Raw genomic sequence first — 24,959 nt, 5'->3', positions numbered from 1 at the left:
CTCTCCCAGCAGAGCACAAGGAGCATTTTCAAGGAGCAAAGGGCCACAATAGCTATTCGGTTAATATAAGTATTGCCAGAACAAAGCGCATGTTTGCCATTTTATCCTAGGACCAGGCGGCTTATTTTCAGGTTTTTAGACTTTTTGGCACAACACAAGATAAACAAACTAACCCCCCCCACACACACACACAGAAACAGCAGACGACATTAGAATGTTACTGCTCTGAGGCATTTGAGCCTAAAAAGTAGATAAAAAGTGCTTAAAACAATGTGTGAGTGCTGCCAGTCTGTAAGCCAGCATTCCTGTTTCTCAGTCTAGTTGTGGATGCTGGGTATTCCCACACAATAGCTGAGATCTAAATAGGAAGGTTTCTGTAAATGCATTAAGGGATATTACTGACAAATTACATCACCAAAAGAAGTAAATCACACAGAAAAAACAGCTGCTGGCTTAAAAAAAAAAATCCCCACCAAAAATCAGAAAGAAGCTAAGCTAGGGAAGCAAATACAAAACAAATTTGCAACAGAAATACCTCAAAGTCTCACTATTGCCCAGTTGGGACTTCCACTATGTACATTTTTTATTTTACATTCTTTCATTGCCTTTTCTATTTTACATCTTTCATTTGCCTTTTGAAAGTCAAGTGTAAATTTTCATGAAAAACAGTAACATGTATAGCTGCAGAGTTTTTGGAAGAAAAACATGCTTTGAAGAGTAGTCAATAGGACAAACTTCTTCGCACAGTGCCCTAATGAAAAAGTTTCTGAACTTACAAAACTTCTAATTTTATTTAACTTTATAAAGATGTAATGCTACCAGAGAGCCCCAGGTATTTATACAGCATAATAAAACAGTATATACAACATTCCTGCCCACCTCTGTGGGCAGAGTTCAAATGCATCCACTTTTCAGCATGAAACATTCTTCAAATCAGTGAAATGCAAAACTAAACCAGTCAACTTCATTCTACTCTTTTCAACAATAACTAGCAAATGTCCCAGCTTCGGGAAAAAAATAAAATAAAAATGGTGCGTCTCCAGCTATGGAGTGAAATAACAAGTTTTAGCTCTGTTTGTAACCAAAAAAAAAAAAAAAAAAAGGAGGGGAGGAAAAAAGGGGGAAAAAAAAGAAAAAAGATAGCTTACAGATAGCTTCAACATGACATAGTGCACCCTGAGTAGTCGATCTGTTTTTAATATAGAAGTGTTCCATCGCGTTTCACTGAAGTTTTAGCTGTAAGAGAATATTTTATGTAAAAGAAAAAAAGAAACAGAACCCTTCAACAGTTGTGATGTCACCAAACATTGCCAGGGGAAATAAAACATATGACACATTGGGTAGAAAGTCAAAACATCTGTAACCACTTAGATTCATAGACAGAGCCGTGCTACACAGTGGATGTGGTTAATTAGCATTTGATATACTAGCCTTCAGCATGCAGGAGATGGTGATGAAGGATAAGACTTGCAGTCTGACCTATGCCACTGTCCAAGTGGAACAGACGCTCTAGTTAGTATCTGTGGCTTTCGGATAAGATAAAAAAGATCCCCTGAAACCTAAATATCTCACCGCAGACGGCTTGCGTTAAAAAAACCAAATAGTTACAATGGATAGGAAAATGCCTAAGTAAAAACAGTCACTGTCCAACAGCACGAGTTGAAATAAATCCCTTTTAGCAGAGTGTAGAAACAAACATGTTCCAGCTTCTATTTGTCTGGTCATTCAGAATATGATTAGGTTAGCGAACAACTATTTTTTAAATCACTGTTTTTTTTGTTGCTGTTGTGCTCAGTGTGCAAGATTTTCTCTCTTAAAAGGGGAATGACTAAAAAATGTTATGAGAATATGTTTTGAGAATAATTTCTGAAATGATGCGATACACTGAGGAGACTCAGGACATTTGTCATGCAGCTGCAGATTCTGAAGGGAGCTGACATGAGCAAGCAACGCCCTCTTGTGCTTTTGCTCTGAAAACACTTATTTTCTAGTCATTTTGGAAATAACCATTCAATTGCAAGTGTCCTACAATAAAGGACATTCAACAATGCAAAAATCGCAGTCCCACAAGTATACAACCAACAATAGCCCATGTTGGAACTAGGCTCATCGGCGTCTGAATGCACGCGAGATCCTCCAGGCATTGGGCTCCTCATAGCGATTGTACAGGGGTTCCAGCCGCTGCTGCTTCTTTTGTTTGCTCAGCTTGGTCGGGTCAGAAACCTTAAAGAAAGCTGGTGCAAACTCCACCAGCCACCGAGGATCAATAGTGGTCACTTCACGCATATATTCCTTGGTAGTCAGCACCAGTTCATGATACACCACCCTGTGAAGAAAAGAGACAGCAACTTGGGAAATGACTACTTCCAAACAAAAGAAGGCAGGGCAAAGGCTGGAATATCTAAGCTCGCCCCTTGATCTCCTTCTCTTCCTTTCCTCAGATTCAGGCTCCTTACAAGCTCCACTGGGGGCTCCAAAAGAATCATCCAGAAGAGCTATCTTCTTTTCCCCCTCCTATTTCACAGCTACTCTTCAGCACAGAACTGCTTTGTTACATGTAAAACAATTCCCATTCTCTCAACGCTCAGTGTTTTGAATTCACTTTCACAATACAGGCACACTGAACTGCAGGCTCCAATCCTGGCCTTGATTGCAAAAGTAAGTTTCTCATCTGCCCAGACAAAATTCAGCAGTAGAAGGAGCCAGGGATAGACTTGAAATTATTCTCATTCTGCTTGTTGCTGACAAAGCAGAAGCCTAGAGCTTGATGTGCATACTACAAATAGTACACGCCACAAGCTTCTCAATTATAAAATCTGAACTGAAATGGAAAATTAAGTGACATCTCCTTCCTTACCATTCTGGCTGCCTGTTGAAAAGAGCACTGGATGGGTGGATATAGACTACTTGTTGATCAATGAGTGTCCGATAACCCTCCTGGGGATCCTTCTTTGCTGCATTTCGGAAGAAGCCGCTACAGATGGCCTTCTGGACTCGAACTGTTGCCTTCCCACAGGACACCACATCCAGCTTGTGTCTACCAGACAAGAGTTGAGGAGAAAAAATTTAGAGAGCTCCCCAGAGGTGGGTGCAGCTGCTAACATCAGATCTGCAGATTTTGTTTAGCTACTACAATGTAATGACACTAAGAGAAGTCAGTACTTGTGCTTCTGGATGTGCTCACCTGTCCATAATGCCCAACATCTGCTTGCGGATGTCCTGTGCCCTGCGTAAGGACCGAGCTTGGATAAAATTTTCATAGCACCAGGGATTTGAAAACTTATTATTCTTCCACGAATTGTACACAGCTAGCAGAGTGAGGTGGTCACCTTCTGTTTGATGGAACTTGGCTTTCTTTTGATCAGCAAGCGCTTGTTTATCCTAATACATAAAATATGTATCCATCAGATATCTACGCCTTAGAGACCATCCTTGCATAACATGAAAAAGGACACTTGTTTCTTGTCACTCATACCATGCCTAGAACTGGAGATAACACAAAATTGTGAATGGTAAATGTCTCCAGTCACTAGGACCAATCACTCAGATCTAGGTCTAGGACTGCTCTCATGAAGGCAAACCTATGGCTGTATGATCTGGAAAGCCCAAAACTGTTCCTGCTGAAGACCTCCTGTAGACTCTCTGAAAGACAGTCTCCCAAAGGAGGCAAGGACCTGATCAGGAAAGATAAAGTACTTTGGGGTCTGAAATTGAATAGAATTTGTCAGTAGAAAACATTTTTGAAAGGATATGGCTCCCTTATATTGTAGGCAGTATATGCATACACTGAACTAGCTAGTTTTTTACTGCTCTGGAAGCAACTTCAATGACTAATCAACAAAGGTGCTGAAGCAGTAACTTCGATTCTGCTGATTTACCCACCTCTCCCCACTTCTCCAGTCTGCAGATAAAATATGAGTCAAACACTGTGGTTACACATATCAAAACTGAAGTTAATGGACCAAATTGCAGCAGGGCATCATAATGAAAAAATAATCGATTCTAGGGGCCTCTGCTGTAGAGGAATCCTACCACACCATGGCCTGCTGCTTGCTGATAGGAAAACAATCAGCACAGGATAGGACTGTGATGAAGTACATTCTGTTTATCTGGAGACAGAGAGGTTTCCCTCTAGCAAAGCCATTCTGATCTCAAAAGCAAGGACTGGCTGGGTTTAGGGTTGTATGTGCTTACTGGGAAAGAAAAAGAGAATGTGAGGCTTCTAACTTTTGTCTTCCCATCCACAAAGAGACAACCAACATCCACAGCTACAGAGTGTTCAACCAAAAGGTATGTCAGATATGTAATGTATGAACCAACAGTTCAACCAAGCTACAGGTTTGTTTTGGCAAATATGCCCACTCCCCAACATCCGAGGCAGTCAACACGAAAAACATCCCAACCTTAACACTGCTGCCTCTTGGTTGTATGCCTTACCTTTGGCCTGTAGAACACATTCTGTACAGACAGCATAGAGACTATTGTCAGCATTTCCTCACTGCATCCCAGATGTACAGACATGATCAACATCTTACACAACATAGGCTCCAAGGGGAATTCTGCCATCTGTAAGACATCTGTTTCAGAATCCCATGCAAAGTCTTGGAAAAAATCTTGAGCTGTCTCAGTGCAAGATACCAATGACCTTTCCTCAGTGTTTCCCGATCAAAGCAATGTGCCCAATAACCCAAAATAACTTTACCGAACGTGAAACAAATTACATTGACTATACACGCAATCACAAAAAACATCCCAAAACTTATAGGAGATTTTTAGACATTGATAAAAGTCACCTTATTTATAAGAAGAAAAAATATCTGCTCCTTAAAGAAGCGGAAGACACGTAATTATGGTAAAGGTAGAACTACCAATAAAACACAAGAGAATAATGGAAGGAGAGAGAGAACAAGAGAAAACACAGGGCCAGCCAAGTCTCTAACAATTACGCCCGTATCATTCTCTAAACATATGCAAACCAACCAGTACTAAGAAATATCCCATACAACCTACCCTGCGCCCAAGTCGAGTGAGCAGCCCCTCATCATCCAGAGCTCCCAATGTGTAGAGCTGCTCCATGGCAGTTATGAGAGTTTCCATTGGGGGAGCATCCATAAAGTCAAAGGAAAGCAAGTCATTGATCCCCATAGCCTGAAGAGCAAAAATAGAGAAAACACAAGTTAAAACACTGGGGAGAAGAGGGAAACGAAAATTCACTCAGAGATATATCAGCATCAAACAAAGTGGCACTAAAGAACTTTAAACCCACCCTACCCTCACACCCTTATCTCAGCTGCAACCACAGTCATGAAAATGTGGCTACAATTTAGCACTCAAGATAATTCTGCATTGGCCTATGACTTTCACTCAGCTCTGTCAGTATGGTTCTCTGGTGTTGTTTCATGCCTCTTCCAAGCAAGAAGATCCCATCTAGGAGACACGTGGTCTAAATGCTAGGTGTGACTTCCTGCCTTGTAAGCCAGCGTGGCACGGCAGCTACAAATACATCTCCAGCCTTCCCTCCTCTCCCAGAAAGGGGGAAAAGAGCAACAACTTCCCTAGCAGCTATGTACTGCGCTAGATTCAGTTTGCAGACTCCCAAGCTTCACATTTATACACACTTACACATATAGACACTTAGAAGATGCATCTGTTAACAACATAACCGAATCTTGCACGGGAAACGTGCAATGGCCCTAAGATTCCCGTTCCTCAAACTGCCTGCAACTAACTGTTGTGTGCAGCTGAGACCTGTAATTTAGGTCGATACTAAACGTTATAACTCTCTAGAGAAAAACGCATGAGCAAGTTATAGTGCCCAAGAATTGCATGTGATGCAGTACCCCCTCCAAGACACCTGTGCTTATTAGAAGAGTCTGGAATTACTGAAGTGTTTAAAGAGGCTCATAAGGCTGAGGATAATTTATGGAAAACCTTATGATCAGGTTAGCTTGCTGAAAGTCAGTGAAATACCTACCTTCAGGGAGAGCACTGTACTGGCCAGATTTGTTCTCTGGATTTCAGGCACATTGGTGGTTAGCATTTCATCTCGATAAGCACGCTCTGTATATAGCCTGTAGCATTTTCCTGGTCCTGTTCTCCCAGCTCTTCCTGCTCGCTGCTTTGCTTGGGCCTAGAGGTAACAAGGCATCTCAGTGGTACAAACAGGCACAGGTGAAAACAAGTGAAAGAGAAAGTGTTTGCAATTTTCTTTGTAATATTCAAAAAAGATTTCCAACACAACCCAGGGAAGTATGTATTCCCTAGGCACAGTCTCGAGCGTGATTCAGGGAGATAGGAAAAGCTTGGTTTTATCATCACATCACTTTGCTTCCACATGCTTGGACACCACATCATTAAGTTACACAATAGCAGCAGGAAAAAAATGTCAAACACAAAATGCCTACCTGTGAAATTGGTGTAACAACCAGCTGGTCAATTCCAGTCTTGGAGTTATAAACTTTCTGCTTCACAAAGCCAGGATCAACTACATAATATATTCCATCAATAGTCAGAGAGGTCTCAGCAATGTTAGTGGCAATGACAACCTGCAAACAACAGTTTAATTCATTAATCAGTTCCGTTTCTGGGTGACAAAAGAACCACGCCGCTCAACTTAAACAATCCACTCTACGTGGTACGATCAGTTTGTTATAGATGCAACTACTATTAATTTAACACTGAAAGGAGAAACAGAGTGACAGAAAATAGCGTTAACTGTAGCCAAAAACTGACAGACTTTAAACATTTGGACTCTTGTTTTACACTTGGGCAATATGGGAAAAGAGTATAATAAAATTAGTAATTTAGAACAAGTTCATTATAATTTTGTAAGCAGATTGCAGTGATTTCAGGGAGAATTTCTGCCTATCACTATAATACAGTCTATGCTTAGAGAAGAAACTTCCACAGGCTATATGTCTAGGTATTTATTAGCTAGTTGGTAGGAAATTTGCATTCATCCAAGAGAAATTTTATTTAGATTTCATTTACGTTAATATTCTTTAAAGGCAGACTTAAAAAAGCACCAAGAACATTGCACAGAGATTTTTGCTACACCGGATGTTTTTATATAGGTTTTTACCGGTTTAGAATATGTATAGATATATTTTATACACGCACACAGACATGTACGTGCATATGCATACTCACACTTGTGTGAGATGTTACTGAAAGTACTAAAAAAACAACAACAAAAAATAAGCAAAATAACACCCACACACCACAAGCATGAGAAAAAGAGAAAAATATTTTCAAGCCAGAAAGTAATGGAGAAAACTAGGCAACAAAAACACACTCTAAGCTGCATATAAACCACCTTTTCTCCAAAACTACGTGATTTTGTCCAGAGTTATACCTTACAGAATCAGAAACGCTAAAAAAAAAAAAAGTGGAGTGTATTACAATGCTAATCATACTACTAAAAAGCATCAGCATAAGATGAAGCCACACTTTGCCAAAATTACCTTTCTGCTTCCTGGTGGGGCTGGGTCAAAGATCCTCGTTTGCATTTCACTCGGTAAAGCTGAGTATACTGGCAGGATAATTAACTCTGGAACATCAGGTCCTAGAGATTTCATCCTCTCATAGAGGATCTCACAGGCAGTGTCAATCTCTTCCTGACCAGTTAGAAACACCAAAATGTCACCTGCACAGGGAGTAACACATCCACAAAATCAGTTCTGCTCGGTACAGCTCCTGTATTTCCATTGCTCACCTCTTCCATTCAAAGCAGAGGTCCCCAACCTTTGCTAGTTCCTGGGCAACAACCCCTAGCCAAAAGCAAAATACTTTATTCTTCCATGCAACCTCAGTTTTGAGCATTTTATTTACTGTGGTTGCAAACAACAAAAGGTAGTGCAGAGAAAAACATTTCATTCGTGTTACTGATGCTCGAGCCGTGACTCACAGACAGACCTTGCTCGTAGGTATTAGAGTCCCTGAATCACCAGTTACCCTGCAGCATTCTGCACTCACCTGGTGGCTCTGTTAAGTGGATCTGCATTACTGTAATCAGACTGGCATCCAAATAATCTGTCTCTGGCTCTTTTGTGTACAGAATTTCTACTGGGTATGTTCTGCCAGGAATTGTGAAGATGGGAGCTTCATAGAAATATTGAGAGAATTTCACAGCATCCAGTGTTGCTGATGTCACTATCAACTTCATATCCTGCCGTTTCTGCACCGTCTATAGCAGGAAAGAAAGTTCTCGGGTCATTTATTGCCTTTTGCTTTTCTAACGTACAGGATTTGACTTAAGTCAAAGAAGTATTCTATATCGCAGAAAGAAAAATAACCAGTCACATCAGGGCTTTTAACCGATTCTAGAACTGCTACGAGCAGAAGAGCGGCTCATTCTAGCATCTAGAATTTCAAACAACTACTTATGCAAACTACTAAGGTTGCATTTCAAAGCTTTCTTAGCAATACCAATCACAGAATATCTTTGTCAGAACAGGAGGAGCAAAGCAAGACACTCCACTGTTCATCCATCATTAGGAGCATCCTAGAGTGTCAAGGCTTATTGTTTCTTTTGAATTTTGCTTGCTTTGTCTTCAGAGTCTCGTCTTATGAGCATTCAGACTATAAACCCTTAGGAACATTAGTTTTGCTTCAGAAGAGACTCTTAAGGCACATGAATGAACTTGGCTTGGGTGACTTTGCCTTCCCCTTTGGGCCCCTACCCATACATAACAGAGAGAAACCCAAGGCAATAAGAATCAAAGGCTACGTTACCTTCTTCAGGAGTCCAAAGAGAACATCGGTATGAATGGTCCTCTCGTGAGCTTCATCCAGCATGATAATGGCATACTGGGTCAGATCAGGATCTATCAGGCACTCCCTCAGTAACATACCATCTGTCATGTATTTGATGACGGTTTCAGGGCTAGTGCAGTCTTCAAATCGAATGGTGTAGCCAACCTAGAAAGAAGAGTTGAATACAAAACAATTTTTTACCCTTTTCACATTAAAACTGAGGCTGCAGAATTATCAGCACCATTAATTCCCAGCTTGATTACTCTGTCAGCTCATTTCCAACATGGAAATTCACCTCTTGTCCTAAACAGCAGCCAAATTCCTCTGACACTCGTTTCGCAACAGACATTGCGGCCACCCTGCGAGGCTGAGTGCATCCGATCTTTCCTCTTGATGTATATCCCGCCTCAGCCAGGTACTGGGTAATCTGTGTTGTTTTCCCAGATCCTGTCTCTCCGATAACAATCAGAATCTGGTTGTCATGCACTGCCTAGAAAAGGTCATAGTAGATAAAACTTGTTAACATTTAAAAATAAACAAATAAAAATCTCTACACAGTGCATCTAGGACTAGACTGAGCACCTACTGCTCTTCCTTTAGCTGATCCAGACCAAAAATGATGTTATCGTTATTCTTACTGACCAACAGTCAGCAAACTGCTTAACTGCTCAGCTGACTCATCCCTTGCTCTTTGTGATCCTCTTTTCAATTTTGACTCACTTCAGTACATATCTGGAACTTCATTAAAATATACAGATATATATAAACCTTTTTAAAAAATTATTCTGATCTACAGTTCCATGCTTAATTTTTTTAACTGGCTATTTACCTCTCAACAGGTTAAAACTAAAAACATGCATATTAAGTTGCTCAAAACACAATGCCATTTCAAGGGTCTTACTTGTATCAGCTGCTCCTTCAGTCTGAAGATTGGGAGACTCTCCCTCTGCTCAATGATGGAAAGTTGGGTCTTTTTACCGTAAGAAGCTTTGTTGCCACCAAATGCATGTTTCTTCCACTCTGGGATATCATTGGGCATCATACCAATACCTCGCATGTTTGCAGCTATTTGTCTTCCATCCACTAGAAGGGAAACCATTTCACCATCACATTTAGGTTTACACAGCACAGGTACTATGATCTTGCTCCTACCCCTCCATCATCCATGCCTTCCATACTTTCCCCGTGTATTTAAGTTTCTGTGTTTTGTAAATTCCAGCATGCGTCGCTTCTCTGTTAAAGCGCTTTCTGTATGAGAAATTGCTCTGCTATCCGTCACGCTTTTCAGTAGTCCATCTCTGATGGATAGTGGGATACACCTGTACGTTCCACTGACATTCCCATTCCACTTAAATGGAAAAGGATTTCTTCTCAGTCTCATTTTTAAAGTGGAGTGGACAAACACAATGGTAGCATGAGCTAGATAGAGACGCTTCTCCGGTGTTGCTCAACTGTCACAAAAAAGGCACAGTTCACACCTCGATGTGTTCAGACATACCATCAGGGAGAGGATCCACCCAGTGTGTGTTGAGTCCCATAGGGATAGAATCCATCTCTGCTTCTCTTTGGGCTTGTTTAAGTTCCCGCCTTTCTTTAGCTAACGCACTCTGCATCATTGCAGCCTGGGACAAGGAACCATCTGGATTCTGAGGAGCAAGAAAAGACTAAGGATTTCAAGCACTGCCCAATTCTTTAACTATCTCTCTGTCAGCGTTGTCCTTTTGAAGCCTCTTCTGAATCTGGATTTTTTATTAATTTTTTTTTATACATTTGAACTCCAGAATATTTTCTTTGGCCCAGCCTCAAGAACTTTTGTGGCTATGACTAACACAGACTACCCATTTACCGTCCAGTCAGCAGGATTATGGGCGCTACCAATGAAAAATGTATTACTCCACTGCCTCCTACTTTCAAAAGTGAAGCAGCAGAACAGAAAAATACCAATTAGTTCCGACACACATACGTGAAGCAGTTGCTGCAGGCTAAACGTGCATTTCTGTTCTAATATTCTACTTCACTCTTACCAGTTAAGGAAAAATACAGATTCATAAATAAAAAAAGGATTTTCATTTTAGTGGTAATGTTTTTCAGGGCTCTAAGAAATGTTCAGGTAGAACCTTGGTTGTTAAATTCCCAAGTATTTGTTTAATTAAATCAAGTATATTGTTTTCAACCCTTGAAATCTCTTACCTTTACTATTTTGATGGGACTCATATCCATGCTTTGTTTAGTATGACCTCGAAGGAATGGTGGCTCTTCTTCAACCAACTCAATCTCAAGGTCCTCATCTAAAACCCACCAATGACAGTTTTAATGGAAAGTTAAACATCTTCTTTCAGCTACATAGGAGTACCTCTTAAAATGGCACCTCCTGTGTATTCTTGATTATGATATAATTAGACAATTTTCAAAAGTGAAAACACCACAAATAAAAAGAATGCACAGACAATCAAGCGCACATCCAAGTGTCACTAATAATAAGGTGGCTGGAGCAATCCTAGTTCCAAATGTTTAAGGTGACAGCAAATCGTGACACACCTCACATCCACTCATATCATCATCTGTTTATGAATCCAAACACATCCAGAAACAGAAGAAATTTACCACAACAATCTGATTACTTGGAAATACTACCTTCTTCATCATCAACTTTAGGAAGAATCCCAGTCTCCTCATCAAAGTCAGGAAACTCTTCTTTGGAAAGCACATTAGCTGCAATCATCTGGGGAAGGAATGAAAGAACAGGAATTTGTTCCCATGAATGAACACCACTCATGCCAACAAGGTTTTAGAACTAAAAGATATTGTCCAGACTTGTAAATTAGGAGGAAAGGAATGAACAGTCCCACGTTCTGGCACACATCTCCCCGAGCCACTCACTCTCTGAGCAAATAATCCTTTTGTATCCTAAATATCAAAAGTGTGGAACAGCTGGCGCTGGCTTACGCATGACAGGACTGCACTCATAATCAAAGATCATCTTAAGTGTCACAGCATAAAGACCAGGATCCCACCGAATCACAGAATAATTTAGGCTGGAAGTGACCAGAGGTTATCTAGTTCAACCTCCTCCTCAAAGCAGGGCTAGCTTCAAAGTTAGAACAAAGCTAGAAGCCCCAGATAGCAAGAAAGCAGTGATTCAGAGATAAGGAATAAGTTAAACAAACAAACTAGGAGCTGTAGCTTAGTTCATGAAACTCACTAGCAATTATACTGACTGGCACCCCATTTGACTCAATGCAAAACATACCTGTTTTATTTCCCATTTCTCTGGGTCTGAAATGCGGGTGAGGCGTTTCCTTTCAAGGGTATCGTCCTCCACCTCTGGAGCATTCACCAGGGAAAGGTGACTGGGTCTGTCTGGGTTCCTCATAGAGGTTTCTTCATTGGTTTCTCCAATCAGATTTCTCCTCCGATTTGGGTTCAAGTCTTCCCCAGTGTCTTGATCAACATCCTACATTAGATTGATTAATCAGTCAGCTCTACCTATATTGCACTTCTCCTTATCTATTAACCCTGCCTGGTACTTCCTCTAACACAGGAGTAAAAGCGCAGTTCATTTCTCAGACAGGTTACTGTCAAACACAGCCCATATACAGAAAATGAGAGTTTGCATACCAGTTGTTTTAAAAAAAAAAAAAAAAAAAAAAGTCTCCAGAGGTGAGTGTACATCCCAAGGTCTGGAATATAATCTGCCTTGGCAATGGCACTGTTTCATTTAAAATTAAATGATTCTCTAGTTCAGAAAAAGGAAATCAAGCATAAAAACAGCATAAGGTCTGTCTTATCACCTGGCTAACATGTCAAATCAACCACTTCATTTGGTTCAACAAACAAACAAACCACTAAGGAAAACGAGTGAAAAGTAATAAGCCACTTAAAAACAGAAATATAACTTAAATGTTTTAACTCTCATTTGAAGGGTTATGTATTAGTTTTCAGTATTACACAAGGCAAAAATAGATGTAATCTTTATAAAAGGTTAGGCACCACATGAACTCTCTTTTAAGGACTATGGACTATCTTCCATACCTTCATGCTCAGGCTGGTTTTGGATCCAGTAAAAGATAACACTTTGACTTTTACTCTTTGTCCTTTGCTCACAACATCAGCAACGTTGGCAACCCGTCCTTCTCTTCGAAGCTCAGAGATGTGGACCAAGCCCTCCCAGCGCTTCCTACAGGTGAAATAGGGGCATGAGATGTTGGATATTATTATTCAAACAGCTTCTAACATCCTTCAGAGTCTGGTTTAAAATATTTTGCTGTCAACCAATTTTTGTGTATGTTCATAAACTGCTTTTTTTGAAGAAAGCATTCTCCACTGTCAAATTTATTTTTGTGAAATAGAACTTAATTTTAGCATCAAAACTCAGCTTACTTTATAGTAGCATCCTACACTCTTTAAGATATTAGCAGAGAGCAGAACACAGATGGAATAAGATGAAGGTGAAGATCAGAAGGTACCTTAGTCCTTCCAGCTGCACAAAGCATCCAAACTGCATTATACTTGTCACTTTGCCATTGTAAATGTCGCCAATGGAAGGCTCTTCAGGTGGTGGACGGTCCACATGTTTGTCTCTCCATCTATCATTGCTCTTCTCGACATATTTCTCTCGATCCTTACGGTCCCTGCTGGGACTCTGACTCCTGCTCCTTGAGCGGTATCTGGATTTCCCCCTGTTCTTGTCCCAAGTCCTAGAACGAGACCTAGAACGAGACCTGCGTCTTCGCTTCCTGTCCCTGCTGCGGCTTCGGCTCTTCCTCTTTTTTTTCGCCCTATCAAACAAACATTAGACGTCTACACCGAAATTCTGCATAAGAACACAGTGGGTAGACAATATGAACTGCCTGTACCCATCCCCTAAAGACATACTAAAAACCTACCGGTGGTCACTGTTCCTTTGCTTGCCTTGCCTGTCGGCACTAGGCATTAGAGCTTCAAGTTCTTTAAGTGCATCAGCTGCCACTTTCACATCATCTTCATCCAACATATTCTGCAAGGACAGAGAACCATTCTGTAGGAAGGCTGATAAGAGTCTGTCACAAAGAATTAACCTACACAAAGAATAATCATGTGCATTTCTGTTTAGAATTAATATAGGATAAAGAAAGATCAGACAGAATACATGATATAGAAAGAAGAAATGATATTATTAAAAAAAAAAAAAAAATGCTTCCTCCCATTTTGCCATAATATTGTGCCAATTCCGCTTTTACAAAAAGAAGAGTTTTATCTCAACATCCAAATTATTACCGAAATACAAAATACAAATTCCTGGTATCATTTTAATGTCCAAGATTTTCATCTAGTTCATGATTAGTTGCTCTAAACATTATGTCAGAAAGGCCAGGCTACAAATTTCACATCACAGGAGCCTCATCTTTCAAATATCCTGCAAAATAGCATCAATGTGGCAATTCCTGTAACAGCAGTTCCTGATAACTACATCCAATAATATCAGCCTTCTGCTTCTTCTGGGTTTCATTTCTCATGGTCCATTTTTATTCATGCATTAGCAGGAGATACAAATGCTAACATGAATACAACTTGAAACTAGAGAACAACTGCAGAAAATAAGTGTTATGTTTCCATACACTCATGAGAGAAATCTGAAATTATGACCTTACCCTGATGTTGGGGTTGTCTGGCCTGCAAAGGGCTGGAAACAATTCCTTCAACTTTTCTTTCTCTGATTTGGGTTTGACAGCTGCCTCTGATTTTGAGATTAAAACAGACACACACAAAAACCTTAGAAGTGCTATAAGGATTTGCCCTTGACATTTGTGAAGCTGAATATAAAGTTTAATTTTCATCTGAATGCAAAGATTAACACAGCTGTCACAGATTAAATTCAAAAATTACAATGTTATCTTTCTATAAATGATATTATGATTAATAGCAAACCTGTGAAAAACATAAATGCTCTAAATACTGTACTCAACATGTTTTCAGTGCCACAACAGCTTTGCAAGCCTACCACTAATAACAGAGAGAAATCCATTACAGCAATAGGATATGTATTGTCCTACAGGACTAGAACAATAACTACTTTGATCTGACCAAATATGGCCAAAAGCTACAAAAGGCAAGTTTTTTTTTCTACTGAACTGATGAGAGATAAATTATCTATACCTTTGCTTGTAGATGGTTTTGATGGAGGCCGCATTGTCTGTATGAGACGTAGCAAATTACTCACAAGGGAATCCTGCAAAATTCAGGAAAACACTTTATTCTGATAAGCAACTTCAATGCTTTTGTTCATTAATATAGGGCTCAAGAGAGGGTTTGTTAGGAGGACAAAAAAAGCTCAATGCTGAAAATGCAGGCTTTGTTTTTAAAAAAAAAGCTTCACGTACAGCCTAAAACAAATATAATAACTTGGATTTTAAAGTGATTATGATAATTCCATTTAACTGATTTTCCCACTCATCACTTTTCTAATCACCTACTTAATCCAACTACAGTAATTGCTGAGGAACACAGGAAGATGGCATCTAAATATCATAGAAAGACTTCTGCTAACACTTGCCTTCATGACAAGGTGTTTCTTCTGTATTTCACATGCTCAGCAATCAGACAATAAACACTTCAAGTAAGGCCTCAGAAGGATGCTTCACAAAGACTATGAGTGTTCAGAAAGAGGAGGAGGAGGAGGGGTAGGAGAAGGCTTGATCAGATAGGTATACTCAAAAGCTATATATTTGCATAGTTTTCCAGTTTAAAAAAAAAATCAAAAAAAAAAAAAACCCACACCTCTCTTTTAAAACAAAAAAGGCTCTATAAAATATGCCAGGTCAAAAATGTACAAATAATGTCTAGCTCTCACTTACAGTGAACTCAGCACCATTCTTTAGAAGAACAGCTTTAAATGTGTCAAACGTAGTGTTTTTCTCAGCAAGATTTATCACAAACTCGGCTGTGAAGAAAAAGTATAAAGGAAATCAGAGCAAATAATTCAAAGGCAGCGTAGGCGCACGTTCTGGTAAGAGCTGTTCTGGCGGCAGCCCAGGGCTCTGCTAGACCTATCCACCCACAGCAGCGCTTTCCTTTCCGAGCCCCTTCGTGGGAGCCCAGCTCCAAGCACTTTCTCGCGCTCGCGACAAGCTTTCTGAGGGAAGGTCCCCTTTTTTCCTCAACCCGAGAAGCCGCTCGCAGAACAGGCCCCGGCCGCCGGCCGCGCCGGGACAGGCCCTTCTCCGCGCCCCCGGGGCCGCCCCGCTGCCGGCTGGCACCGGCCGCTCACCCAGGTCCTTGTCGTTGATGCCGAGGTGGTTGTCCAGCTCGGTGCACACCTTGGAGACCAGCGACAAGTACTCGAGCTTGGCGAGCTCCTCCAGGGCCACCGGGTCCGCCATGACTCCCCCGCCCCCTCACGGCGCCACTTCCGCATCCGGGACGCGGCGGAAGCTCTGCGCCGAGCATAGAGAGGTGCGCCGTGCTAGAGCGGCCCTCCTGGGGGAGAGTCTGTAACACCGGCTTGGTGGTTGTGGCGGGCGAGGGAGCCAACGGGGGCGAAGGCGGGAGAAGGCGCCGCGGTGCCTCGCGGGAGGCCGCAGCGGGCGGCGGGGCGCGGGGGCGGCGGGGCCGTCGGCTCAGTCCGGTTGTCTGCTGAGCGTTAACCCTGGAATAGCGCGTGCCTCAACAAGGGGGGGAGGATGGACGTGAGAGTGGAGCAGCAGAGAGGAGGACCAGCCCCCCCCCCTCCGCGTCGGCCCTGAAACAGGTGGCAGCAGAACCGGCTCTGATGTCGCTCGGTTGCGACGGCCTCAGTACAGTGATTAAATTGTCCTGTGGCAGGGACAGACGGGGAGCGCGGGAGGCAGGGTTAGCAACAAAAGTGAGGCAGCTCGTAAAATACTCAGCATCTTGCCAAGCAAACGAAGTAACCCATCCACCACTCCCCACCGTGTGTGGGGGCGCGTCGCAGCCCCCAAGGTGGGCTTTCTTGACGAGACAGACACGTTCTGCCTGGATGAGATCATTATTAGCCAGCTGCTAAGTACCCTCATATGCATATCTATTTCTTGAATTATAAGCATAAATTGAACGAAGCAAAACGCTCTGATGCCAGCAACAGTGTCTTCTCAGCACCGTTGGAGCAATGTCTCAGCAGTGAGTTAAGTCTGGATTCCTGGCTATCACAATATTTTTTTTTACTTATATACTTAGATTCATTGTGTATTAGATTCATTTGGACTCATTTCACCAAATTTTTAACTTTCTGCTCTGCTGGGCTGCTGCAGATGTAATCAGTGGGCTGCCTGTGCTCTGGAGTGAACTTGGTCCTTCTGGCCCGGCTGACACATCAGACCCCTCTGACCCGGATTTCTGGAAGAGTAACCTCCTTCCTGGTATGTACTAATTAAATTACCCCAAAATAAGAGGGTTGTAACATACTAACATGTCATAATATATTCTATATTCAAAACCAAGTTTGTAATTCAGCAGACAAAATTGATTTATGTACTGAAACTTTGAAATCCTGTCAACTAACAGTATCAGCTTCTAAATCTTGCTCCCAGGCTCTCAGTCCCTTGTGAGGATGGAAGTCTGAGCCTTGTCTCCAGGTCTGCAGAACAGTGCACAGACTGCAAGTGAAAAATGCTGCGTGCACAAACATAAATAAGTCTAGCCAAATTGTGTGTACATGCTAGCAACTTAGGCCCATTAACAGTGGAAAATATGTCCAGCCTCTAGAACGCTAGGTGAAACAATAGCATGTTATTCTTTCAAAGGCCAGAATTAGAGTGGAATTTATGTGAGCTGAGTACTACCACCTTAATTAATCTAGCAGTTTATAGACAATAAATCATGTGCTGAGTTTTAAATTACTGTGCTAGACACATTTCACCTCACATATTCACTTAGCGTACCTCCTCAGCACTTGCAGAAGATTATTGGGAAAATCTAAATAGAGAGTGAATTTCCATACTCTAGGAAATGTTCTACATGAGACAACGATAGCAGACTCAAAGCCCTACTGCAAACTGCATTCATCAGCAAATTACAGCAATTAAGTAAGGGACTCCAGATGAATGTGGGTGACAAGCCCACCACGTGGCAGGTATTTATTAGTAATTAAGCTTTGGCAAACAGAAAAGAACCAAAGACTTCATGCTGTCAGCCTATGTGACAAGCTGAAAAGGAAGTGCCTGCTGTTGACTGAGCACAGAGACAATGGGGGCCCAAGAGAGACTGCTAGACAGCAACGGACACGGAGCACTGTGGAGCAGCCAGGCTGAGATCCATCAGTGTTTTCAAAAGCCTGCCACTTAGAACAGAGTGCATGGAGCACTGCAGAGGTGACAGTCCTGGGGCTGTATGAGCTTTGATTGCATCCATCTCTTCAGCTGCCTCTCCAGCTCCTTCCCCATAGTCCCAGCCTTGTGGTTAAGGGGGAAAGGAGCTACTTGAAAGCTCTAATCCCTGGCTTAGTCACTTCCACAATGCTATGCATCTCCTAGCACACAGCACTCTGCAAGCCTCTGTCCATATGAATGGACAGCTGATGGATTTCTACAGTCCTCCACCAGAGAGGGAGGAAAGTTTCCCAGTTCACACATGGGAATAGCAGGGTCACAAGAGTCTTGTTAGGTAATAAGGGTATAAAACAGTGAATTTTAATACAAAAGTTCTCTTAGAAACAGGAGGAGAAATAATAAAATGCTGATTGTTTGTATTGATTTTGAATCGAAACAGCAAAAACGTGTATCCCAGTTTCTAGCAATTTGCCATCAATTAAAAATAGAAGTCAGGCACAAAGGCAGCACTATCAGCTAGTGCATCTCACCAAACCCACACTTCAGATCTCCTTGAACTCCAGTTCCAAAGACAGACCTTTGCAGCAGCTCAACAGAGCTCAGCTTGGCACAGGCAGCTGTGAGAATCCAAGCTATGAGTCAACATAGACAGTGAATTACAGGCAAAGATCAGGCTGCTGAAAAGGAGAAGGTAAAGGAACTCTCTGGATTTGAGCAGCATGGGTCTCAAGGGTGGGGCAGAAAAATTAGTCATGTCTTGTGTGGCAAGTTATTACCATTAGAAAAAAAAAATTACATTTCCTAATAAACAGTTTGAATCTCAAACGTTAACAGTACCTAGCACAGCTCCTCTGCAGTGCTTCTTAGTTGTACATGTTGAGCAAGCACCAATCTGAGATTTTTTTGCTCACTAGCACTGGTTTAGCTGGGCGCTGAACCGTCAGGTGCAAAGCAGAACCTGCTAGTCTAGGGCAAGGGATAGAGGCAATCTCATGCAGTTCCAGAATCAGCATTAAAGGCATAGTAAAGTCTTGTTTTGGAAAGCAGGAAATCCCTGCAGCAGCAACGCAAAACTCATTTGTTTCCCAGTTAAAAACTTCTCCAATAATCCCCAATTCCTCATGCAAACCAAGGGCTTGCACCACTCTGGGTCTGATGAGCGGCTTATGAGAACAGAGTGAAGATGTGATTCTGGGAACTTGCCTTAATCAGACAAGCTGGGACCCTTCCAAACACAAGCATCTCATTGCAAAGCCTATCACAAGAGATTAGCTACAAGCAGCTGCTACTGCCAAGACTCTTTATAATCAGCCAAACCCATCCCAATCTATATGATGCACAGATGGAGCCCGGGCCCCCTCTCCTCTGTCCCCTACAGATTAGCTATTGTATAAGGGGTTTCTGGACTGCAGACAGACAAGCAGACGGCTGGAGATGGATGGGAGAGGGGAAGGGATAGCACTTTTCTCAAATCTGGTTGATTTGAAATGGCTTCAGATCATGACTGAACTGACAAATGTGAGGGTCTCCAGCACATACCCCTAGGTCAATATTGCTTCTGTCATTATGGATTAACATGGAAGTTAACAAAAAGCAACAAAAGACAGAAGCAGACAGGAGTTCAGCATGCTTTGCATTTTAGCTGTGCAATTCACAATTCCCCAAAATCTCACAGCAATTAGGTAGTCAGCATGCAGAGTGAAATGAGAGGTTATTTCCCAAGCAATGTAGGAAAACAAAAAGGAAGCGGCGGAGAGAAGAAAGGCAGAGAACAGTGAGAGGACAGTAGTAGCACATTTACAGAACAACTCAACTGCTACCACATACCACATTTCAGTGTTTTCATGCTTCCTGAGCATCAAGCTCCAGGTTACACATTTCTGCAAGGGATATGGTGGAAGTTCCCCTGTCTGGACTCCAAATTATATCTGTGGATACCTGGATGGAATTTCTACTTCACGCATTGTTACGTACGACTCCAGTTCCCAGCCATGGTCTTCTGAAGGATTTAGTGGAAACCCCCATCCCAAAGTCCCTGCATTATCATTCAGGAGAGAATATTCTGTCTTCGCATAAAGCCGGCACAAGGAGTCCTGGTCCATGACTGGGGTCCTACAATCTATGATTACTGCACTGTTCATCATTTTATCTTCACCAAACACACCACTTATAAGATCGAATTCAGCAGTGATGCTGGACATAGCTCAAAATCCATCTGTTGAGCTGAACCTGCATTTCCTGAGGCTTCTTTCCCTTCTCTACATATTATGTGTATGTAGCAGGAAGACTAGGAAGCACTATCAGACAGCTGACTTAATACAGTCAGACTCCAGTGCTGAGGTATTAAGCATTTTGTATTGAGTTTATTGCTTTTTCAAAGACTTCACTGAGAAGGTCATGGAATTCTCTGGCTCCTGCTTCTTGTGTCTTAGCCCTGTGCGTGTGTTACTGGAATAGAGAGAGCTGTCTGTGTCAGGGAGTGGTTTTCTTACCCAATATGAACCCTGTGCAGGTGTCAAGCTGGGGATGTTCTCATTAGAGGTGGGTGGGAATAGGGAGAGATAAGACAGGATCACAGAACTAAGGAAACCCTCAAGGGTTTCCTAAAAGTTCATCTTTCATATCAGTTTTGTTCACATTTTTTTTTGAAGATAAAGAGGATTTACTGATATTCCAAGTGCAGCAGCCTGAATCATTCTTTTTGTTAGATAAACTGAATTGCATGCATGCTTAATTGTGTAGGAGCAGAGGCAGCCTTGTGCCTGTTTTGTCCACAATTGCCAGGTGACAGACCTCCTAGCTCAGCCTTTTAGTGTCATAGAATACTAAACAACTACACCAAGACTAAATGCTGTTTTATTCTTGCAAACCGAGTGGTTTGAGGAGTAGGTAAAAGCAATTGTATGCTTTTCAAACCTGTAGAATTGCAAAACCACAGCAAGCCAGGAAAGGGACAGCACTGGCACAGAATTCTTCCTTACCCTTCATCAGTGTCTGAGAGATGTTCCTGAAGAGCATGTTTCTGCTGCTGTCAGGAGCTGGAGCCTGGGCAATTTCCTCATCTGCTCTAATTCCACTTCACGCATTTATTCCTTCTCGTCTCCAGAGCTGCTTGCAAGAAACACCTTGCACAGTTCCAAACCAGAGTTCATTGCATCAATAACGGTCCTAATGCAGTTGGATGCTTGTGTACCAAAAGCACAAAGCAGCTGGACTCTCATCTCTAGCCAGCAGGACCTCAGTGGCTGTTGGTAGTTTCAGGGTGGAGTCTTATTTCAGCAGCATTAAACTTACCCAGCTTCTTGTATCCAACATGCATGACTTAGGGCACAACTGCTAGTTTTGCGATCATTTAAAGTCTGTTGCCAGGGTGTGGCAAAGACATCGCATGCTTCCTCTTTCCACATGGATGTCACTGAAAGAAAAGGGAATAGACTACTGGGTAAGCTGGAACTTCTCACCGAGTTATGATCACGTTGCACCAGCCAAGTGGGCTACAGTAGGAGGGTGACCAGTATCTCCTACATAAAGAGGTTGTTCATTCAGCTGTTGTCCCTGGGGCCCCCATAGCCACCTTGCTGGCACCTTGTGCTCATGCACAACTAGCAGAACACGTGGCTACTGCCTGCAGAGCTCAGAAAGAGCTCAGGAAGTGCTGTTGCTGTGCTGGGTGGTTATCACCATTTCAGCAAAACGCCAACTGGACAGCTTCACAATACAGTTACTGAGCCAATGGCAGACTCAGCCCTGAGGTAAACTATAACCGTACCTTCAAACGAGTGCAGGCATGAATCCAGGATTCTGGCAAACATCCTAATTTCTGCTGTGAGAGACAATGCTGCAGCCTATTATACGCAGGTGGGCCACATTAGCAGCTGGATGAATGGCAGCACAGAGCCCTGTGCTGCACACCTGGCTCCTAATCTCTGAACAGTACAGCACCACATAATAGCAGCTTAGTATAATCAGCAATATTCAGATAAACCTCAAACGCTTCCTGCGGCAAATTCGGAAATAAAAATGATTAAGATCTCTCCGTTGTTCTACATAAAGCAAACTTTAGCAAACCTTTCCTAATAATAATTACAATTAATTTAAACCTTCCCTTCCGTATAAGATCTCTGCACATGGAACATTCAAGGTTTAATTTCCGCACTCTGCTTTGGGTTGATTAGGATTATGACTCCTCTTTCACAAAGGAGCGAGCACACAGTTGGTCTTCAGCAGATGTGGTTATAGAGCCCAGGACTTCCTACTCCCAAATCTGAGCAGTAACTGTCAGCCTTCACTCACCCCTCGCTCTTTCACGGGCACAATGGGATTTGCATTTTATGTGGATTAAAGGGACAAATGGTACTTGCATGCGGAAAACCACATCAGCCTTCCCAAAGCTCCCTATGAGTTGGAGTGTAGCCCCAACGTAGAGAAACCTAACCAACCTGTTAAACGGACAGCAGGACTGTTTTGGAGACGATGGGGTTGTATGAGTGTTCATGTTCCCTGGTTTTAGGGTGCTTCTGAGATGTCTGACAAATACTGGACTAATTATTAGACTAAACCACAGTGCAGAGATCAATAGAAGGAGCTGGATGAAATATTGCCCAAAGTGCTATAAAAATTGCTGGACCATACTCTGAAGCTGGTGACTTCTTGAAAATTCATGCAAGAGCACAGGACTGTGTAAGACTGGGCCTCTGCTACATGTCCTTGGGCCAACGCTCTGTAATTTGCATCTAAACATGCCTGACTGAAGCTGATTTCATGCGTCAGTTGTTTCATGTGCCTCTAGACTGTGAGCAGATTTCAGCTCAATGGAGCTACCTCCACTGCAAATCTCTCAGCTGCTGCCCTGATGCAGGGGACAGAAGGCAGCCCATGGCAGGGTCCGCATGCAAACCACCTGTGTACCCCTGAGCCAGGACAGCCCCTACCCATGAAAGGCACAAGGGACAATTCACAGTGAGCAAAGCAAATATTTTTTCTGACACCTCTGTGGTCAAAAAAAGTTTTGCAGTAACAAGACTGTAAACTGCTACAAATAAAATAGAAAGTAAAGCTGAAGGTGCTTTTGAGAGAAAAGGCTTTGAAATCCAGAAAATGGAGGTATCACCTCTAGCATTCCTTGCTGGCTCCCTGGAGCCAGCTCTGTCTGGCACTGACTTAATCTTCCTGCCCTTAACTGGCTCAGCCCTCTTGAAATGCAGACTTCAGTGGCTTGTGCAGTAATCTCTACAGTTGAACCTTTTAAGTGTTCCTACCTTGACCAATGGATCCAAATGTGCCCAGATGGCTGGGTCAGCACACAGCAAGTACCTTTGGTCTTCACTTGGTTTCCTCCCACTGGATTTCAGACCCTATTTAAAGGGAGAGAGGCTAACACATGGCTTGACAACAAAACCAGAGAACTTGACACAAAAGCAACTCTAACGCAACTCTTTGCCTGAGGACACTTTGAAAATTGCTCCTGGGTCTGCCAAGCAGAGTTGCATCAGAGTTAAGGGAGACACCAACCCTGCCTTCCCCCATGAGGCAAGTGCTGTCCCAACGAATGGCAAGGACTGTGCAGCTTTGCTGCTGTGAAGTTTCCCCTTTTATTAGGGAATACTTGCTGACCTCTAGGAAAAGGCAACTTTTTCACACTACCTAGATGCTAAATATCACATGAAGGAGCCAGCAACATTGCAAGTTTTATGCTTCACTCCTTTCTTTTCCATCTTCTTCTTTTCTATAGAAAGGGAGGAGGTTTGTTGTCCAGGGAGCTTGTAGTACTGTCACACTTCAAAAATTATCTGACAGGAAGCTGACAACGTTTTTCTTCATGCCAATCTACTGCTGAAATACAAGCCCTATCCTCCTGATCACGGCCTGTATTCTGACTCACCCTTGTGCAGAAACTGAGCTGCACTCACAGACCTGTACAGGCATGGCAGAGATGGCAGAAGACACAGCGCTATCTGCTGAGACACCTCTCCTGGATCTGCACCGCAGGGAAACAGGCACTGCTTTTCCAGGCTCTGCTGACTATCTGTGGGATGTTAGGCAAACCACACAGCCCCTGAGGAATGGCTGCACTACTTCTCATAGCCAAAAGCTTTTGTTTTGCATAAGAGAGCAAATACCTAAGATTTGCCCATAGAATTAATCTGCTTTCTAAGCACTTACCTTTATAAATACTCGTGCTATTTGCTCTGAACAAATAAGTAAAGAACTGTTTGCTTCCTGCAGGTAAATGCTGGAGGGATAAATGGCTACAGACTTCAGGGAGAAGGCTGGAAGACTAATTTTTAAGTACAGCACAGACTGAGATGAATAAAACAACACTCATTCACTTGAAGAAACAGTCTCTAAGAGTCTGCAGACTCTAGAGGGGACAAGCATTGATGACCTACTCCCAACTCCCTGCACCAACACCTTCCTCCCATGTCACATCAAGGCCATTTCCACTGAAAAGTGTTCCATGATTTGCATAGAACACAATTAAGACAGAATAACTCACACACATTAGCCGAGATTTATCTTCCTTGGTGTGGATTAGCAGCCCAGGTAAAGCTGTCTTCTCCTCCCTGAAAAAGTCAAGAGATTTGCTAACACTGCTCTGGGGAAACCACTCACTCTTGGGAACTCACTTACTATTCCCCCTTACAAGGGCTCACAAACAGCTGAGCTGTCAAACACCTAAAGGTTTTATCTGAAGCATCTGCTATGCCTCTTAATCACCAAAAGCAGTCAGTTGTAAAAGTTAATCACAAAATTGCAAAGCAATAACAAAGCCTGAATTAACCTCATTAAGATTTTGCAAACTCTTCATTTTCCCCACATACTTCTCCCAGCTGGAAGGCTTTAGATCTGGCTGAAGCTTCACGTGTACCAGCCCCTACCACGCAGCCTTTCTGCGATTTACGTGGTGGTAGCTCATCAGCACCAGGTTCCTGAACTATAACA

General features: G+C 42.4%; 1 protein-coding gene and 1 long non-coding RNA gene across 4 annotated transcripts; one reads left to right on the top strand and one right to left on the bottom strand.

Annotated features, from left to right (window-relative positions):
- Positions 1–772: 772 nt before the first annotated feature.
- On the bottom strand, positions 773–16,145 carry DHX8 (DEAH-box helicase 8). 3 transcript variants are annotated; one of them, XM_009670458.2, is made up of 23 exons: positions 16,001–16,145; positions 15,588–15,673; positions 14,890–14,962; positions 14,385–14,470; positions 13,641–13,750; positions 13,221–13,532; positions 12,787–12,931; positions 12,005–12,208; positions 11,389–11,476; positions 10,945–11,042; positions 10,253–10,400; positions 9,656–9,837; positions 9,050–9,244; positions 8,734–8,919; positions 7,975–8,185; positions 7,464–7,645; positions 6,405–6,545; positions 5,975–6,130; positions 5,011–5,148; positions 4,438–4,566; positions 3,185–3,381; positions 2,858–3,037; positions 773–2,326 (listed from the first exon to the last, which is right to left on the bottom strand). In XM_009670458.2, the coding sequence occupies exons 1-23, from the start codon at positions 16,110–16,112 to the stop codon at positions 2,107–2,109; spliced, it is 3,579 nt and encodes a 1,192-aa protein (XP_009668753.2). In that variant the 5' UTR covers positions 16,113–16,145; the 3' UTR covers positions 773–2,106. The 3 variants fall into 3 exon arrangements, with proteins under 3 accessions (XP_009668753.2, XP_009668752.1, XP_068775230.1); XM_009670457.2 differs by lacking the exons at positions 15,588–15,673; positions 16,001–16,145 and adding an exon at positions 15,287–15,377; XM_068919129.1 differs by lacking the exons at positions 14,890–14,962; positions 15,588–15,673; positions 16,001–16,145 and having other exon boundaries at positions 13,641–13,811; positions 14,385–14,458.
- A 587-nt stretch (positions 16,146–16,732) lies between these two features.
- Positions 16,733–24,801, top strand: LOC104141233 (uncharacterized). The gene is made up of 3 exons (XR_693489.2): positions 16,733–16,869; positions 17,001–17,108; positions 24,243–24,801. It is a non-coding gene; the product is annotated as an uncharacterized lncRNA (long non-coding RNA).
- Positions 24,802–24,959: the final 158 nt, after the last annotated feature.

Source organism: Struthio camelus, chromosome 25 (genome assembly GCF_040807025.1).
Source record: "Struthio camelus isolate bStrCam1 chromosome 25, bStrCam1.hap1, whole genome shotgun sequence".
NCBI lineage: Eukaryota > Metazoa > Chordata > Aves > Struthioniformes > Struthionidae > Struthio > Struthio camelus.
Note: the sequence above shows the minus strand (reverse complement) of the source record. Positions and strands in the feature narration are given on the sequence as shown.

What these genes read in the sequence shown, in the direction of transcription:
- DHX8 (XM_009670458.2), bottom strand. Translation starts at nt 16,112, where the DNA reads ATGGCGGACCCGGTGGCCCTGGAGGAGCTCGCCAAGCTCGAGTACTTG. An exon ending in TAAAGTTGATGATGAAGAAG is followed by an intron (nt 11,043 to 11,388) that starts GTAGTATTTCCA and finishes GGTGGGTTTTAG; the next exon opens with ATGAGGACCTTGAGATTGAG. An exon ending in TCTTTGGACTCCTGAAGAAG is followed by an intron (nt 8,186 to 8,733) that starts GTAACGTAGCCT and finishes TTCCTGCTATAG; the next exon opens with ACGGTGCAGAAACGGCAGGA.